This window comes from Halichoerus grypus, chromosome 14 (assembly GCF_964656455.1).
Source record: "Halichoerus grypus chromosome 14, mHalGry1.hap1.1, whole genome shotgun sequence".
Classification (NCBI taxonomy): Eukaryota; Metazoa; Chordata; class Mammalia; order Carnivora; family Phocidae; genus Halichoerus; species Halichoerus grypus.
Window position 1 is genome coordinate 81,412,553 of NC_135725.1, and position 17,541 is coordinate 81,430,093.

A 17,541-nucleotide genomic window follows, 5' to 3' on the forward strand; every position below is an offset into this window, starting at 1 on the left:
CCGTGCAGAGACTGCTGCATCCTCTTCGGTTTGAGCCTCAGGTCCTCATGTATGGGAGGGGAGCAGCAGAAGTCCCTGTGGTTCTCCTGCCCTGAGCGGGGCTGGCGGGTGGACTGTGATGCTGTATGAGAAAGGGCTCTGTTGACAGTGACGTTCTGGACAAATGGGTGACTACTTTGGTCTTGGAGGAAGACCAGGGCCAAGGAAAGGAGGTGGGGAAGGTTGCTTGGGTCCTGTGGGTCTCCAAGGCCAGGACCCTACCCTGCACTCATTGCTGATGTTCAGTTCCTGAGTGGTGGCCTCATCCTCAGCCGTTTGCTTCCTTAGAGGCTGAGCCACTTTCCCAGAGTCCCTCAGTGGGGAAGAGCGCCTGGCGGGTCCCTGTAACTCCAGTACTGTAATGCCCCCTTCTTGGGAGGAATGATTGCCTCTAGCTGGGAGGTCTGGACAGGCCTCCTGGAGAAGGGGGAAGGGAGGGGAGTGGCAGGCTGGGCCTGACACAAGAACCGCCCACCCCCAGGTCCCATCTGATGCCCAGGCTGAAGGAGTCTCGCTCCCACGAGTCCCTGCTCAGCCCCAGCAGCGCGGTAGAAGCGCTGGACCTCAGCATGGAGGAGGAGGTGGTCATCAAGCCCGTGCACAGCAGCATCTTGGGCCAGGACTACTGCTTCGAGGTGAGTTCCACTGCAGGGGTGGGTTGGGGCACCGTGTCATCTCCTGGTGAGGCCAGGTCGCATCCAGACACCCCTCTGGAGTGCTCTGTGGCCTCAGTGGGGGCCAGGTTCTTTGGGGCAAGGCTGGAATCTGCTCATAGCTTTTGGCTCCTAAGAAACCAGGCAGAGGTGGGAGATGGCGGACTTTGTTCCTGCTCCGTGAGCTCCTTGAAAATGGACCAGCACAGTCTTCCATGTGCAGGGGCACAAGGCCCCAGTGGGTGAAGGGAGTGAAAGCCTGTATAGAATTGCTTAAGCCCCAGAGCCTACTCACTCCTCAGAAACTCTTCAAATACATTGTGGGGTAGTGGAATGTACCCCCCTTTTTAGGCCTGCCTCCCTTTCTGCATGATGAGAGCCAGAACCTTTCCTGCCCTAGCTTTCTGTGACCCGAGGTTTGAAAGCAGAGGGACAGCCACCCAACCTGTATGGGGTGTGCAAGGCTGTGACCTGCCCAGTCCCTCACTGTAGATGGGGAAGCCGAGGCCCAGAGTTTTCAAGATGTCAGCAGCCACACATCAAGCCCGAGGCCAAACCAGGACCAGGGTAGCTAATGTTGCAGGTGTTCCTGGGCGTTCCTAATCGCTTCTCCAATTATTCATATTCTCTTCCCACCTTTGTTTCTGGGAAGCTTCCCACCCCCAACAATCTTGGATGATTAGGGGAGCTCTCTGATAGAGGAATGAGCCTGGTAATGAAAATCAGCTACTCAGGGACAACCTCCAGGCACCCCTGCCCTGAGGAAAGAATGGAATGGGGCCTGGCACCTGCCCCATACCCTGTGCCCACTGGGTGCCCTTTCTGGTTCAAGACTCCTGGTCCAGCCAGGCTCTGACTTCTTTGCCTGGGACGGGCTGAAGACGATGCCTGTCCACTTGTCCACAGCCGGGGATGCTGTTTTGTGCATGCCCTTGAGTGGCTGGATAAGGAGTCTGCTTTCCCCCTGGAGAGCCCTTGGCCTCGTGTCGGGCACAGCAGGAACAGAGTAGGAGCTGCTTGGGTCAGGTTCCCTCACCTGGAGAAGACGAAGGATGAGCAACAGTCAGACAGGAGGACCCCAGGGCCCAGCAGGCCTAGATAGCCCAATTCTCATTTCTCCAGTGTGGCCCCCAAAATGTTAGGTTTCTGTGACCATCACTGTTGTCACTGCCACTTAGCCAAAGGCCCGTCCGAAGGTGTCAGCTGAGGACTGAGCTGATGCTCTGTGCTTACCTGTGGCTGTCCCCTTGGTGCCTGTGGTCTTACCTGTAGAGGGCGGGTCTGGGTAAGCACTGCCTTCTGACCTGGGCAGGGGGCCTCCCCTTCTCTCCTCCCATCTCTGGGAGAGTGAGATTGGAGCCAGAAAGGTGCTTTCCTGTGGACAGGGCTGCCGAGGCAAGGGTAGGGAGCCGGGACCAGGCACCGACTGGTACAGGCATGGGCGTCCTACTGTTGTTGACTTGCTTGGGGACCTCGGGTCTCAGTGTGTCACCTGCAAACGCTGTCATTGTGAGCCTTGTTCTGCCCCCTCCCTGTGGCTGTGGCGCAGACTTGGCAGCTGAAGTCCCCCAAGGCCCAGAGGTCTTCCGTCATAGCAGCCTTGCTGTGTCCCCCTCCTCTGTGACTATCCTGCCCATCCCCCCAGGTGACGACGTCGTCAGGAAGCAAGTGCTTCTCCTGCCGATCGGCAGCCGAGCGGGATAAGTGGATGGAGAACCTCCGGCGAGCGGTACACCCCAACAAGGTAAGCCTGGACCCAGAGCAGACGCAGACTCTGGCAAGAGGGATAGAAGTAGGGATCTCTGGTGAAGGCTGCGATGGGGGGGGTGGTGGAAGCAGCGCCCCAGTGGGCAGTGGTGCTGGGCCCTGAAGGAGGAGCTCTAGGTGGCCAGGCTGACTCAGGCCATGGGCCTCCGTCCTCAAAGCTGCGCACGGACGAGGCTGGGCCAGAGGATGGAGTACGGGGCTGTTCCGGACTTGGGTGTGGTGCCCTGCTGCCTGGAATTCATGTCCCCGTCCCTCCCCCCGCCCCCAGGCTGGTTCCGTATGCACCCAATTCTAGCTTGGACAGCCGTCTCCTTCAGAGGAGCACCACTGGCCTAGGCTGGTGGGCCCCCAGCTTCTCCCATCGAGTTCATGGATCCCCTCCTGTAATTGGCTGCTTCCGTGCCTGCCTCCATGGCTGCCTTCAGGGCCCGGGCTGAGTCCTGGTCGCCGTGACCTCACTAAGGGAGGGGCCTTAGCAGCGGTCACCTCTAAGTGACTTTGCAGACGAGCTGGTAAATGGCACAGTCGCCTGCTGTGTGCCAGGCCTTGTGCCAACCTCTTACTTGGTCTGTCACTCTGTTTTGTTCCCATTTCACAGAAAAGGGACCGAGGCTTGGGTTAAGTCACAGGCTTAAGGTCAGTGGGCTAGTACAAGGCAGAGCAGAGACCTGGCCCCTTGTCCGCCAGGCTCCAGAGCTGTCCCTGCCTCCTCCCGATCCCGTGTTGGGGCCGGGCCCCTCCTGGGTCTGAGCGCGGCCCCCTTGTACGTGTGCAGGACAACAGCCGGCGTGTGGAGCACATCCTAAAGCTGTGGGTGATCGAGGCCAAGGACCTGCCGGCCAAGAAGAAGTACCTGTGTGAGCTGTGCCTGGATGACGTGCTGTACGCCCGCACCACGGGCAAGCTCAAGACCGACAATGTCTTCTGGGGGGAGCACTTTGAGTTCCACAACCTGCCGCCCCTGCGCACCGTCACCGTCCACCTGTACCGGGAGACGGACAAGAAGAAGAAGAAGGAGCGCAACAGTTACCTGGGCCTGGTGAGCCTGCCGGCTGCCTCCGTGGCCGGGCGGCAGTTTGTGGAGAAGTGGTACCCGGTGGTGACACCCAACCCCAAGGGCGGCAAGGGCCCTGGGCCCATGATCCGCATCAAGGCGCGCTACCAGACCATCACCATCCTGCCCATGGAGATGTACAAGGAGTTTGCCGAGCACATCACCAACCACTACCTGGGGCTCTGTGCGGCCCTCGAGCCCATCCTCAGCGCCAAGACCAAGGAAGAGATGGCATCGGCCCTGGTGCACATTCTGCAGAGCACGGGCAAAGTGAAGGTGCGTGTGTGGGCACAGGGGGGTCCTCCACGTTGTGTGGCCCCACGCGGAGGCCTGGTGATGGGCACTAGATTACCCGCTGTTCCCCGTGTTCGAGTCACAGATTTCAGCTCTCACAGGGACACCTGTCACAGCCAGGTGGGCTCCCTAAACCCAAGAGTTGCGCCACAGAGTGGGGGGCTTTTTGTCCCTCCTCCATGGTTGGAGCTGATCGCTGATGCACACAGGGAGCCGAGGGGTGGGGTTGTGGCTTACAGCGAAGGGGTGGTTTGAGGAGCCTCCCCGCTGCACCTGAGGGCTGACCTCTGAAGCTCAGGGGGAGCCAGCCTCTCCCAGACACACGCCCAGTGAGGCAGCATTCAGGTGACATCCCTGCCGTGTGATAGCCTGTCCTAGCCCCCAGCCTCAGCCCTCCCACATCAGACACGTAGGCTCACACACGGTGCGCACAGGGCTGGTCGGCAGTCAGCCAGCTATGGCGACAGCTGCCCCAGCCGCACGGCCCGCGGAACGGGGATTGTCCCAGAGCCATCCGGCAGGCCCCCCGTAGGTTTGGAAGGCCCCACCTCTCTGCCCCCCCCACCTCCTTTCATCTTCCAGGCCACGCGTCAGCCCCTCCCACCTTCTTCTGGAGACAAGTAGTCTCCTTCAGGAAGGCTCTCCACGGCTCACCTGCCCAGAACAGTGGAGCGTGGTTCTGGGCCTCAAAAGTGGACCCCCCACCCCTTCACCCTGCCCCTTCCGTTGGTGGGGAGCTACCTGAAGGGGGTGCAGTGGAGAGGGACTGGGCATTGCAGAAGGCCTCGGGTGCTGGCCTGTGTCATAGGAGAATAAAACACAAATCTCTTACATGTGTTTAAGAGAAAAAAAGAAGGAGCTGGGCCTCTGCCCTCTGGACATGGTATGGTTTGAGAGCCAAGTGGCCTGTGATGGAGGTGAGGGACTGCCATGTGTCAAGGTCCTGAGCCCTCACAGTCTGGGGCGGTGGGAGACACAGGTTGGGGGCCCAGGCTCGACTCCCATCAGGGCCCCTTATTCTCTTACCTGTTCCCAGAAGTCTTTGGGCCCTCCAGAGCCCCCCTGCCTGGTGGCCGCCCTCAAGGAGAGGGACTTTCTCAGTGTGGTCTCCATGGAGGGAGGGGCACTGAGTTTCCTCCTCCCTCCCCCAGCCTTTGGACCGGACTAGGCCAGACAGGCTCTGGTCAGTGTTGGCAGGCTGCTGGGAAACTGAGTGAACTGAGGGAGCCCCTGGCCCCCAGAGAGGGAGCGAGGGAGACCTCTTCTGCTGCTGTGTCTGTTCTTTCAATACCCGACCCCCAAGAGCTGGGCTGGCCTGGAAAGCCACCTCCCATCCGCAGTGACCTTTGTTCTTAGGGCCCATGGTGCTCACCGTGGAGGGAGTTGGAAGCCAGGCTCCACCCGCCCTCAGTGGGCCTGGGGGATCATTAGGCGAAAGGATAGAAAGTAACTCGTGCTGGGGTGATGTACATATGAGCTCACTCTCTGATAATATATATATTTATATTTATTATTTATAATTATATAATATAATCCCAAGGTAAAGGTTGTATCAGTGGGCATCTCAGCACCTTCCTACCCTCTCTCCGGGCTCTGCCCTCCAGGGCCGTGGCTTTGCAGAGTTCCTGTCCTTGGACTCCAAGGCTTCTTCCTGCCATCCCCACTCCAGATCTGGCCCAGGTAGTTGTGTGGACTTGGACAGGTCACTTTACTATTCTGTGCCTGTTCCCCTCGTTGGGTTTTAGCTCTAAAGAGAGTTCCTCCTCATCCCAGCCTGGGCCTAGCACCCACCCCAGGAGCTGTGGAAGACCTGTGACCGTGAACAGGAGCCTAGTGGAGCTGCAAGGCCCATGCAGTACTTGGCTCTGCTCCTGTGTGTTCAGAGGAGGGGGCCCTACAGGTCATGTGTAGCGCAGGAAGGGGTCCTCAGGTTGGGTGGTACCCAGAGAAGCACTGGCCCCTTCCCTCTCCTCCTGCGGTCCCTACTGTTCCTCCTTTGGCCAGTAGGTTTCCTGCACCTAGAACTCACTTCTGTCTTTCAGGGGCCACTTGTGATTTCAAAGGGCCCAAAGTCATGCATATTGGAGGGAGGGATTTCCAGAGCACCAGAAACCCTGGCCCATGCTAGCCACCTTGCCACCTCCATCACCCTCCCCTGCGTCTCTGATTCCCTGTCTTCCCCTCGCCCAGGTCACAGGGTTGGCTGAGGGCATGAGGAGGCAGGGGCTCCTGAGGAAGGCAGGCTCACCTTACCGCATCTTTGCAGTCAGGAGGGAGGGCGTGGGCTCAGGCTCCTCTCAGGGTCTTCCCATGACGCTGTGTAAGGGACCTGTAGACTCATCAGCTTCACAGTTGCCTTCCAGAAGTCTGGGACCCACAGCAGTGAGGTCCCACCCAAGCCGAGGACTGTGTTCTCGCCATCTGAGCCCTGGCCCACTGCCTTCCAGGGCATCTGGCCAGTTTCCCCCTGGGGGGCGGCCCAGAACAAGTCTGTCTGGTATGGGAGACCCCGTCAGAGTCACGGGCGGGTGGATGGTGACAGCTGCTTGTACAGTGGAGGGAGGGTGGTCTCCCTCGCTCCCTCTCTGGGGGCCAGGGGCTCCCTCAGTTCACTCAGTTTCCCAGCAGCCTGCCAACACTGACCAGAGCCTGTCTGGCCTAGTCCGGTCCAAAGGCTGGGGGAGGGAGGTCACAGGTCTTCCACAGCTCCTGGGGTGGGTGCTAGGCCCAGGCTGGGATGAGGAGGAGCTCTCTTTAGAGCTAAAACCCAACGAGGGGAACAGGCACAGAATAGCGCTGTTGGCAATGGGAGGGGAGTTCTGCTCTGGTCTTCTGGCCAGGCCTGGTCAGGGTGGAACAGGGTTTGAGTCCGGCGGGTCTGACCACGGTGCAGTTAGCTCATGGCTCTACGTGGCATGCACTTGCTGAGGCCGCCTCCCCATCCCTGACCCAGCTGTCACGTCATCACCTCTAGGTGTCTCCCCTTCACGGGCTGCCCAGGCTCACCCCCCAGTAGCCCCCAAGGGTGGGCACCAGCAGCGTGGCAGCAGAGCATCCTCAAGAAGCAGGCGCTTCTGGCTGGGGGCGGGGCTGGGATCCCAGGGTCCTGCCTTCCGGACCTGCTCACAGCCACTCTTATCTCCCACCTTCCCAGGACTTCCTGACGGACCTGATGATGTCAGAGGTGGACCGCTGTGGGGACAACGAGCACCTTATCTTCCGGGAGAACACGCTGGCCACTAAGGCCATCGAGGAGTACCTCAAGCTGGTGGGCCAGAAGTACCTGCAGGATGCGCTAGGTAGGGAGGTTGCAGGCTAGCAGGTGGGCAGAGGGTGGCCCGCGCCCGCCAGTCCTTACTCCCTCTCCCTGCCCTCCTGGCCCCAGGTGAGTTCATCAAAGCGCTATATGAGTCGGATGAGAACTGCGAAGTAGACCCTAGCAAGTGCTCGGCCGCCGACCTCCCTGAGCACCAGGGCAACCTCAAGATGTGTTGCGAGCTAGCCTTCTGCAAGATCATCAACTCCTACTGGTCAGTGCCACCTGGGCCCCTGTCCCGCGTCTTGCCTGTCTTGTGTCAGGGGGCCCGCAGGGTGCTGGGCAAGGCCCTTCGGCTCCGTTCTCCCTGACTTCGAAACGACAGAGCAGAGGTTTAACGACGGCGCCAGTGGCCGAGCTGCAGCCTCACGTAGCTTCCAAGTGGTGGCTCTGGGATTGGAATCCCCCCCCCCCCCCCCCCCGCCGACCTGGCCCCCGTCTGGTCCTTTGTGGGCTCTCCGATGTAAAGGAGTGGCCCAGAATCTGTGTAGGCCGTGGTGTGGAGAATCTGGACGTGGCAGTGCATCTGCGAATCTCTTCGCAGGCCCGTCGGTGTGCCGGCCGCTGTTGTGGGTGCTGGGCTGCAGCATCAGGGAGTGAGGCGGACGGGGCCCTGTTCAGGCACCCTCCTGGAGCAGGTGGATGGCTTCGTGCGAGACCTCTCAGCTGTCCACAGGGGTGCCGCCCCACCCCACCACCTGCTGCCCGCGCCATTCCTCACTCACCCCACAGCCCACCGCCTCATGCTGCCTCCCTTCCTGCTTGAAGGCCTTACGCCTGCCTCCCCTCAGTGGCCCCCCTCCATGGTATCAGACGTGGTTGTCTCCCCCCTCCTGGGCACCTCTGTCACAGCCCTGATCCCGTCAGAGTGGGATTGTGCTTGTGCTCAAATCTGTTTCCTGCATATCCTTGGAACCCCGGGGCAGATGGATCCACCAGCTCAGGGCTGGACCTAGGAAGGCCCAGGAATGGCTTGCAGCTCCTGAAAGACAGGCAGGGATAGGCCTGCTAGGTGACTGATAGCCTTGGGCAGGGAGCAGAGGGAATAGCCAGAGCCAGGAGAATGGATGTCCTCCTACCACGTCCCTCTGCCCCTGGGCTGCACAAGGTACTCACCTAGGGTCAGCCTGGCCCCTCGAGCTGGGCCAGAAATGACCCCTCGACCTGGGGGTGGAGGCACAGTCCTGAACTCTTTGGGAACATACCTCCCACCCTTGGGCTGGACTGTGCTTTCACCCTCTGCCCCCCGTTCCCAGGGCAGACTGGGTGTGGGACACAGGGAAACATATCCGTGGATGATTTTCCATTTCCTCTTTCTGATATTTGTCAGAGGCCCAGAGGCACCTTTCTGTTCTGAACAAGGCCATCCACAGATGTCGTTGCTCCACAGCTCCCCCCTGCCTGGCATTTTGGGTCAGGCATTTTGAGAGCCAGGGCTAAAGGTCCTCCCTCTGCTCCCCTGTCACCGTCTCTCTAGCATGCTCTTGCTGCTTCAGCCGCATTCACTGTAGAGAGCCTGCTGGGCAGGTGCTGGGCTTGTTGGGCAAAAGCCTTGTGAGTTGATCAAGGCTTCCTTCCTACGGCCTTGAGATGGTCATGTGAACCTGGCAGGGTAGGCCCTATTCTCATTGTAAGGGTGAGGGAACTGAAGGTCAGGGAGGGCCAGGCACTTGCTCAGAACACTCTGAGCTAGTGACAGAACCAGGCATAGGGTCCCTGGAGTGCTGGGGCCTGGTCTGTCCCAAGGCGGGAGGCATGTCTTTTCAGGGTGAAAAGATAGGAAAACCACTTAAAGATTGGCCAGTGGGGCCTGACTAAGGCAGGCTGTGGATGCCCAGCAGAGAGAGCCCCCAGCTGGGTGCTAGAAACCCTGCCTACCCCCACTGGCCCCCACTGGCTGGTGGGGGGCGGGTCACTCCCTCTGTTTCCCTTCCCGCCGAGAAAGTGGAGAGCTGGGTTCTCATCCTGTGATTAGGCTATTCCCATCTTGGTCATTCTGAGCTCTGCTGAAGTTGTCCAGTTCCTGAATATGATGCAAGCAAAGGGAGTGAGTGTCAGCAGCAGTGATGGCGTCCAGGGAGCAGTGGTCGATTCCACTTGTGTTCGCCTCGCTCTCCCCTAGAACCTCGTGCCTGGTGTTGGAGGTCGAGGCTGAAGCCCCGGGGCAGGCTGGCTGTTGCCATTGATTCTGCTTGGGACAGAGACCTGGCCTCTCTGGACCTGTGCCCCTCCGCCTCAGCCCCTTGTGGAGAGCCCACTGCCCTGCCTGGAGCTCGGCTGTCCCTGCTCCTTGCACCAAGCCCTCCATTTGCCTTCGCCGCACCGCGCTCCCTGCAGCGGGCTAGCTCCCCCGCCCGATGACCGACGCCCCCTCTGTCCCCCCCCAGTGTCTTCCCCCGGGAGCTGAAAGAGGTGTTTGCCTCGTGGCGGCAGGAGTGCAGCAGCCGAGGCCGGCCCGACATCAGCGAGCGGCTCATCAGTGCCTCCCTGTTCCTGCGCTTCCTCTGCCCGGCCATCATGTCGCCCTCGCTCTTCAACCTTCTGCAGGAGTACCCCGACGACCGCACAGCCCGCACCCTCACCCTCATCGCCAAGGTCACCCAGAACCTGGCCAACTTCGCCAAGTGAGTGCCGGGCACCCCTCAGGGCAGAGTCCGGGCGCCGGCTGGAGCGGCGGGGCCGGGCCGGGGGCAGGGGGGTGGGGGGCTTTCTGCCCCAGAGTTGGGTGGCACGCAGGCCCCGCTTCTGGCCCTGTCATCCTCAGTTCTTCCCTTCCCTGTTGTTCAAAATAAAATCTCCACACCTCATCCTCCTCCTACAAAAAGTACATGGCATTTGGGTACGTTTCCTTCATTTTCAAAGGTGAGAAGAGATATTTTTTCCTTCTGCTTTTTTGAATTAACATTTTATCATAAGGATTATCCCGTGTACTTAACATTCATAAGCCTCATTTTGCAGTGAATGATTAATATGCCTTCAAGGGAGAATGGCCCATATTTCCTTAACCCGTCTCGCGTGGTTGGGCTCTCAGGTTGTTTCAGACTGTCCTTGTTTGATGCCGTGAAGGATGTCTTTGCTCATAAAGCACTTCAGCGTTCTCAGCTGTACCTTGGAGCGAGTGGGTGGAAACGGAAGGGCTCGTTCACAGTGTGGACGGAGCCCTGCTGCAGGCCTCTCTGCGCTGGGCTCTGAGTCACATCTGGCCCCAGCCTCCCGGACCCACATTTCCGCAGAGAGGGAGATGTGGGATAAGCAGCAGAGCGGTGAGGGAGCACGCAGGCCTCTTAGGAGGGCCCCGGGCTTGTCGTTCTGGGACATGTGCCCCCTGCTGCGTGTCAGGACGAGGCGAGCAGAAGCAGAGGTGCGGCAGGCCCCGGGAGGGCCGTGTGCTGGCAGCATGAGGCACCCTGGCATTCCTGACTCATCACCAGGCCAGGAGGAGTGGGAGGCGAGATACGGGAGGTCAGCGGGGACTTGAAGTGCAGGTGGGGCAGGGGGAGCCACTGGAGGGCTTGAAGCAAGAGGGAGGCTGGCTCTCATCTGTTCTGGGTCCTGAACTGGTCAGCCTGAAAGCCAGGGGCACGGGGGCTGGAGGGAGCACAGCGGGCAGCTGAGAGACAGGGCCGAGAGGGTAGCCATGGTTCCCTCCCACAAAAGGAACTGCAGGGGAAGTGTTGGGGGGCAAGGGGTGGCAATATAGGAGGCCGTGGCTGTGAGGCGGGGCATTATTAGAAGATAAAGTCAGCAGGTCTCACCGGTGAGAAAGGGAGAAGCTGGCAGCCACCAGGCTTCTGGCTCAGCTGTCTTGGGGACGGCGGTGTCCCCACTTAGGATAGGAAGCCTGGTGGTGGGGCACGGGTCTGGGGCGACAGACCTGACGCCAGACTTGGCCAGGCCGAGTACAGAGGAGGTGCCCATGGATGCGCACGTCTGAAAGCTCAGCAGAGAGACCTGCCAAACGTGCATTGAAAGGCATCTGTGCACCAAGCCTTTGAAACTTGGAGGAAAAGAGGAAGGAGATTGACTGGCAGTGCATGAGGAGTGAGGGCCACAGAGCATTCTAGGTCCTGTGAGGAAAGGTCCCGAAAAGGGTCTCTGGGCTTAGCCAGGAATGAGGGCCCCAAGTCGGAATGGACTGGTTGGCGGGGGCAGTGAGTGGCATGGGAGGCAGCCGCAGTGGGCCAGGAGGGGTGGGAGTTGAGGCAGGGTGCCTCAGAGAAGGGGGGCTCCTGGGCGGGGCCCCGGGGCACTTACCCTGTCCACTTTCTGTCCAGGTTTGGCAGCAAGGAGGAGTACATGTCATTCATGAACCAGTTCCTGGAGCACGAGTGGACCAACATGCAACGCTTCCTGTTGGAGATCTCCAACCCTGAGACCATCTCCAACACGGCCGGCTTCGAGGGCTACATCGATCTGGGCCGTGAGCTCTCTAGTCTGCACTCGCTGCTCTGGGAGGCCGTCAGCCAGCTGGAGCAGGTGCCTGGCCCCATGGGTCTGCGGGGGGTCAGGGGCTGGGCCAGATGCTGCCACAGAGCTGGAGGCTGCTCCTCCAGACTAACAGGGGGTAAGCGTGTTCACCCACCCAGGTGCTGGAGCCCGAGGTTCCAACCCAGGCCCTGTCAGCATGCACTGGCGGGGTCTCAGGGCCCCATTTCCTGGGTGGGGAGTGTCCCATTCACTTCCCAGCACCTGCCACGGGAGCCCACTCTGCCCACTGGGGCTTTAGCTAGGCCTCTGCACACTCAGAATTGAGTGGACGGACTCCTGCGGGAAGGTGTGCTCCCTGCCTGGGAGAAATGTGATCATCTTGAGCTGCGTCTCCAAAAATATCCTTGCTTTAGGTTTTAAGGCCACTGGTGTGAAAAATGTATACTCTGAAGATGCTGCACCTCCCCATGTTAGGCAGGAAGGTGCAGACCTTTCCAGAATTGCCCTTGACCATCAGTTGAAAATCTTATTCCCTAGCCACCTCTGACCCTGCTGCAGCCACCCGGCATGCGCCCTCTGTGACCTGGGGTTCCACTGTCGCCCCTGCAGCCCCAGCCCACACAGTGAACAGGTTCTTGGCAGCAAGGGCCAGTCCTGCCAGGATCCACTTCCAGAATATCTGTTGCTTTCCAGGGCCTCAAGAGACCACCTGACAAAAGTAGTTACTGCCTAAACAGGGCTGGAAGACCTCCCTGCTCCTGTCCTATTCCCTAGAGGTGACTGCTCAGGGCACTCTGGTTGTGAGGCTTTCTAGATAGCTCTGCTCGTGTGTGAAGTACCCACGCAGGCACAGAGTGCTTTTCCTCTTGTTCGCGGGGAAGTGAGGACTTCGGTGGGCCTGCTTGCTGTAGTCGGTCATACTGCACCGCCGCTGGGACCTTCTGCCAGCCGCACGCTGTCCCGCACGGGAGCGCACGGGCCCCGGCACTGTCGCTGGACACTCGGGTTCGGCCCAGCGCTTTGCTGCTGCACTCCCTTCTGCTCACAGTATCCACTGCCCTTTGGCTGCGACAGGTGCCGGAGGGGTCATGGCAGCGAGGCCGAGGTGCTGTCTTCCTCCACGGCTGCCAGCACCAGTTGCTCAAGTGGCCGCTGCCCGCGGAGTCCCTGTGCCGGCCTCCAACCGCTGCACCCGCTCCACGGGAGGTGGCAGCCGCCGTCGCAGCTGATGCCGCTGCAGCAAGGACTTGACATTGAGCTGTTTGCCTCTCGAGTCTGTGCTCTGTTGACTACATGAGTTTTCCTACTTCCTTTCTGCACACAGTCCTGGAAGCCAGTGCATAAGCAGAGGGCCATCCCAGAAGCCTCTCGGATAGGGAGGTGTCACTGTGGCAAATCTGGGGTTCCACCTGGGCTCCCTTCTCTGGAGCACGGAGCGAGGACAAACTCAGGTCAAAGGCTTGGGTTAGGTCCCCATTTCTCCCTGTGGGCCTTGCACCCCTCCCCCACTCCCAGAGCTAACTGAGAGGCTTGGGGAAAACGTTCAGTTGCAGATTCCTGGCCTTCCCAGCCACTTCCCAGACCTGCTTCATCTGACAGGTGGGGGAGGGCAGGGCCTGCCTTTCCAAGGGGCTCTTTGGCGATTTTGAACCACAGCAGCTGCAGTGCACTTGGCCTTCCCAAGTGGCCCCCACGGATCACGCCTGCCTCTTGCTGTGTATTTGCAGAGCATTGTATCCAAACTGGGGCCCCTGCCTCGAATCCTGAGGGATGTCCACACAGCACTGAGCACCCCAGGCAGTGGGCAGCTCCCAGGGACCAACGACTTGGCCTCCACTCCTGGCTCTGGCAGTAGCAGCATCTCGGCCGGGCTGCAGAAGATGGTGATAGAGAATGATCTCTCTGGGTAAGACCTGCTAGGCGTACCGGCTGTCGTGGGGTACACGTGCAGGCAAGGCTCAGCCTGTCTGCAGCCTCAGCTGGGGAGGAGGATGTCTACACAAATGTTTAGAAGATAAGCTAGATGAGACTTGAAATGTGTTATGCAGACTATAGGCAGTGAAACTTCATTTGGGAAAATCAGAGAAGGCTTCTTGGAGGAGGTAGTGCCATAGTTTGGGCTTTTTAGGAAAAGTAACATTTCCATTGGTGGAAAAGGTCTTCTATATAGAGGATCTAGCACAAACAAAGACTTGGAGAAATACGCTTTGTTAAAGAACCATTTGGTCCCAAATACCTCTGGATTACCCGGGTGTGTGTTAAAAATACTTTCATGGTATTTCCTGGTTTGAATCAGAATCTCGAGAAGTAGCACTAAAGCATGTGTGTTTTCAGCAGGAGCCTCAGTGACTGACTGCAAGGCTCGGAGTCTGGGAGCTCCAGAAACTAGGAGAGGTATTGAGGTTCAGACCACAGTCTGAGACCTCAGCCCCAAGGCACAGTGAGCTGTAAATAAGCACATGGTGGACAGGGAGGCAGAATGTTCTCCATGTTAATGTCAAAGTGAGGATATTCCTTTGAAAGACTTGGGTTTATAGTGAACCATTTCTGCCCCGCTCATGCACTCCCTCCCAGGGGCCAGCTAGTAAGGATGAGGCTGGGGCCGCAGAGTCGGGAGTTGAGTCTTGCTCTGAGGCATGTAAGCAGGCAAGGGCATTGAGATCAAGAAGCTAGGGTGTGTGGTACGCAGGACTGGAGGCCGAGGAGGAGGCCAGAGATGCAGAGGCCTAGGTGCCACTTCCCAGCTCCCTCTGAGTCTTGGGGGTCCATTCGTACAGCCTGCCAAGTGAAGCAAAGCAGTTCAGGTGGAAGACACACCTCGGTTAAGAGGTAGCCAGGCATCCTCTCCGTCCCAGGCTACGCCAGCTCCAGCTCCCCATTGTTGAACCCTCACCTGCTCAGAGCCCTGTTTACCCCCACCCCCCACAACCTTCCCTCCAAAGCCCACCTGACCTACCACCACACTGTGCTTTCTAAGGAGCCAGCTTCCGGGGAGGGGCCGGGAGAGGCTGCAAGACTGGGGGAGGGCACGGCCTGCCTCTGCAGGTGCAGACCCTCCCTGCCTGAGTCACACCTTTGGATGCTCCTCTGATTCCTTGTTTTTGCCAGGAACAGCAGCCCCCGCCTGCCAGTCAGACAAAGGTGTCAGCAGGAGGCTGGGCGGGGAGCGGGGGGTGGGGGGGTTGGGGAGGCTTCACTAGGTCCCCACTCTGGTTGTCAGTCTGATGAGGAACAAGAGGGAAGAGGCTGCGGGAGCCCCTGTGGCTTTGAAGTCGGACCTTTGGATAGCAGAGAGCCACTGCGTTGTGGGTTTGGGTTTAGCCAAGGGGAATTTTCCAGAACACTCCAGGCCGCAGCACCCAATGTCCCAAGTGCAGCTGAGCTGGGGACGAGCGTGCCGGACAGCCTGGCCTGGGACTAGCAACACCGGCCCCTAGAAGGGAGGTGCAGTGTAGGAGGTGCTGTCCTGGCCGCTCGGTCCCTGCGGTGGCTTCTGCCGGGGGGGGGGCGGTGCTGCCAGGGCTGTGGTTTGGTGCTGCAGCCCTCGCACCTCCTCTCCCCTGCCCTGCCTTCCCCCTCCCCCCCTGCAGCCCCAGCTCAGGCTCAGGCTGCCAGGCCCCGGCAGGTTGGCGGGGCTCTCGGTTTGGACCCGCCTTGGCCGCATTCACAGCTCTTCTCTTCCCCCTTCTTTCCCTGTGTGTGCTTGTCTCCCTGCAGTCTGATAGATTTCACCCGGTTACCGTCTCCAACCCCCGAAAACAAGGACTTGTTTTTTGTCACAAGGTCCTCCGGGGTCCAGCCCTCACCTGCCCGCAGCTCGAGTTACTCGGAAGCCAACGAGCCTGATCTTCAGATGGCCAATGGTGGCAAGAGCCTGTCTATGGTGGACCTCCAAGATGCCCGCACGCTGGACGGGGAGGCGGGCTCCCCGGCGGGCCCCGACGCCCTCACCACCGACGGGCAGGCGCCGGCATCTCAGCTGGTGGCCGGGTGGCCGGCCCGGGCGGCCCCAGCGAGCCTGGCAGGGCTGGCCACGGTGCGGCGGGCGGGCCAGACCCCGACCACGCCGGGCACCTCCGAGGGCGCCCCCGGCCGGCCCCAGCTATTGGCGCCGCTCTCCTTCCAGAACCCCGTGTACCAGATGGCGGCTGGCCTGCCACTTTCGCCTCGTGGCCTTGGCGACTCGGGCTCCGAGGGCCACAGCTCCTTGAGCTCCCACAGCAACAGTGAGGAGCTGGCAGCTGCCGCCAAGCTGGGAAGTTTCAGCAGCACCGCCGAGGAGCTGGCGCGGCGGCCCGGGGAGCTGGCGCGGCGGCAGATGTCACTGACTGAGAAGGGCGGGCAGCCCACGGTGCCGCGGCAGAACAGTGCCGGCCCCCAGCGGAGGATCGACCAGCCGCCACCACCACCCCCACCGCCCCCTCCTGCGCCCCGTGGCCGGACGCCACCCACCCTGCTGAGCACCCTGCAGTACCCGCGGCCCTCAAGTGGAACCCTGGCATCGGCCTCGCCTGATTGGGCTGGCCCCGGAGCCCGGCTTCGGCAGCCCTCGTCTTCGTCCAAGGGTGACAGCCCGGAGCTGAAGCCTCGTGCGGTGCACAAGCAGGTCAGTGCTGCTGTCCCAGGGCAGGCCGCGCTCTCGGGCCGCCGGGACATCATACCCCACCCATGGCGTGCTGCTCCTGGTCATTTCGCCTGTCTTCAGCTGCCATCCCATGCTGAACACGGCCGCACTTGGCCCCATCCCACCAGCCTGCCCCACACACCACCTCCCCTCTCCCCTCCGAGGCCCACCGGCCCCTGCCTGGATCCTTTGAACCAGGGACAGTGTGGCCTTAGGGTCTCTCTGCCAGTTCCCCCAGGGGCAGCTGGGGCCAGGGAGAAAGAGGGAGGGGTCTATCCATCTCCGATTCCAGGCCTGTTAAAGCCCCACCCAGGGTAGGAGTCGGCCAGACCCCCAGCACCCCCACCTTCATGCTCTGAGCTGGCCTCCAGGGCTTTCGTGTCACTCTGGGGCCGCACACAGTGTGTGGGACAGATGTGCTCTGGGTTGAATGCCCGCCTGCCTGGCCAAGCTCATTTGCTCTCACCTGGGTGGCAGAGAGGGGCACTCAGGCCACCTGGGCTCTTGACTCTGCCCAGGCTGCCATCTGGGAGTGGGAATTCCTGAGTTGGGGACTGTATCGGTAGTTGCCTGGCCAGTTGGAGGTCCCCTACCCTTGCCATGTCCCTGAGCCACTTGTCCCTGTGACTCACCTGGTGCCACCCCCCCTGCCTCCCTCCAGCCCCTCACAGCTGTGTTTCATTGTAGGGCCCTTCACCTGTGAGCCCCAATGCCCTGGACCGCACGGCCGCTTGGCTCTTGACCATGAACGCGCAGTTATTAGAAGACGAGGGCCTGGGCCCAGACCCCCCCCACAGGGATAGGCTAAGGAGTAAGGAGGAGCTCAGCCAAGCAGAAAAGGTAAAGCTGGACCCTGGCAGTTTGGGGCAGGGCGGGGCTGCCTGCCTGTGGCCGCTGGCAATGTTCTCTCCCTTTGAGCCCTGAATGAGGGATGCTGCTTGTTCCCTGCGTATGGCCAGTCCCCCCTCAACCCCTGGTCCCCCATGAGGACATCAGCCAGTGGCCTCTGGAAGAAGAGCAGCAAGAGGGATTTAGCTTAGAGCTCAGAATTCCTATACAGGCTCTCTATGAGACTCACCTGGAAATTGTACTGAATCCAGACTCCTGGGACCTGGTCCTCAGACCTCCGGGAGGCCCCTTCCCTGAGTGACTTGGCCACCGAGCTTCTGCGAGGCCGGGACTTGAGGACTGAGGGTGCCAAAGAGGCACATGGAGACCGTCACGGGGAGCTTCATGCATGAGGAGGCAGAGAGGTGTGGGTCCCCGAGACAGCTGGGAGGGCCGCCCCCAACCAGGTCCCCCATCTGGGTTTGCGCCTATCCAGAGCCTGGCTCTTGCCCAGTTCCTGTCTCCACCAGGACATGAG

General features: G+C 60.4%; 1 protein-coding gene across 14 annotated transcripts in view; it reads left to right on the forward strand.

Moving 5' to 3' along the window:
• DAB2IP (DAB2 interacting protein) overlaps positions 1–17,541 on the forward strand; it is a 187,654-nt gene that overhangs the window by 160,015 nt on the left and 10,098 nt on the right. For 12 of the 14 annotated variants that reach the window (XM_036107800.2, XM_078061721.1, XM_078061718.1 and 9 more), the window contains 10 exons: positions 521–674; positions 2,338–2,436; positions 3,235–3,789; positions 6,962–7,106; positions 7,193–7,337; positions 9,511–9,747; positions 11,398–11,599; positions 13,279–13,457; positions 15,269–16,157; positions 16,863–17,015. In XM_036107800.2, coding sequence (XP_035963693.1) covers positions 521–674; positions 2,338–2,436; positions 3,235–3,789; positions 6,962–7,106; positions 7,193–7,337; positions 9,511–9,747; positions 11,398–11,599; positions 13,279–13,457; positions 15,269–16,157; positions 16,863–17,015 — 2,758 coding nt within the window. The remainder of the gene's footprint in view (positions 1–520; positions 675–2,337; positions 2,437–3,234; positions 3,790–6,961; positions 7,107–7,192; positions 7,338–9,510; positions 9,748–11,397; positions 11,600–13,278; positions 13,458–15,268; positions 16,158–16,862; positions 17,016–17,541) is intronic. The other 2 variants (XM_036107799.2, XM_036107803.2) reach the window with 2 other exon arrangements.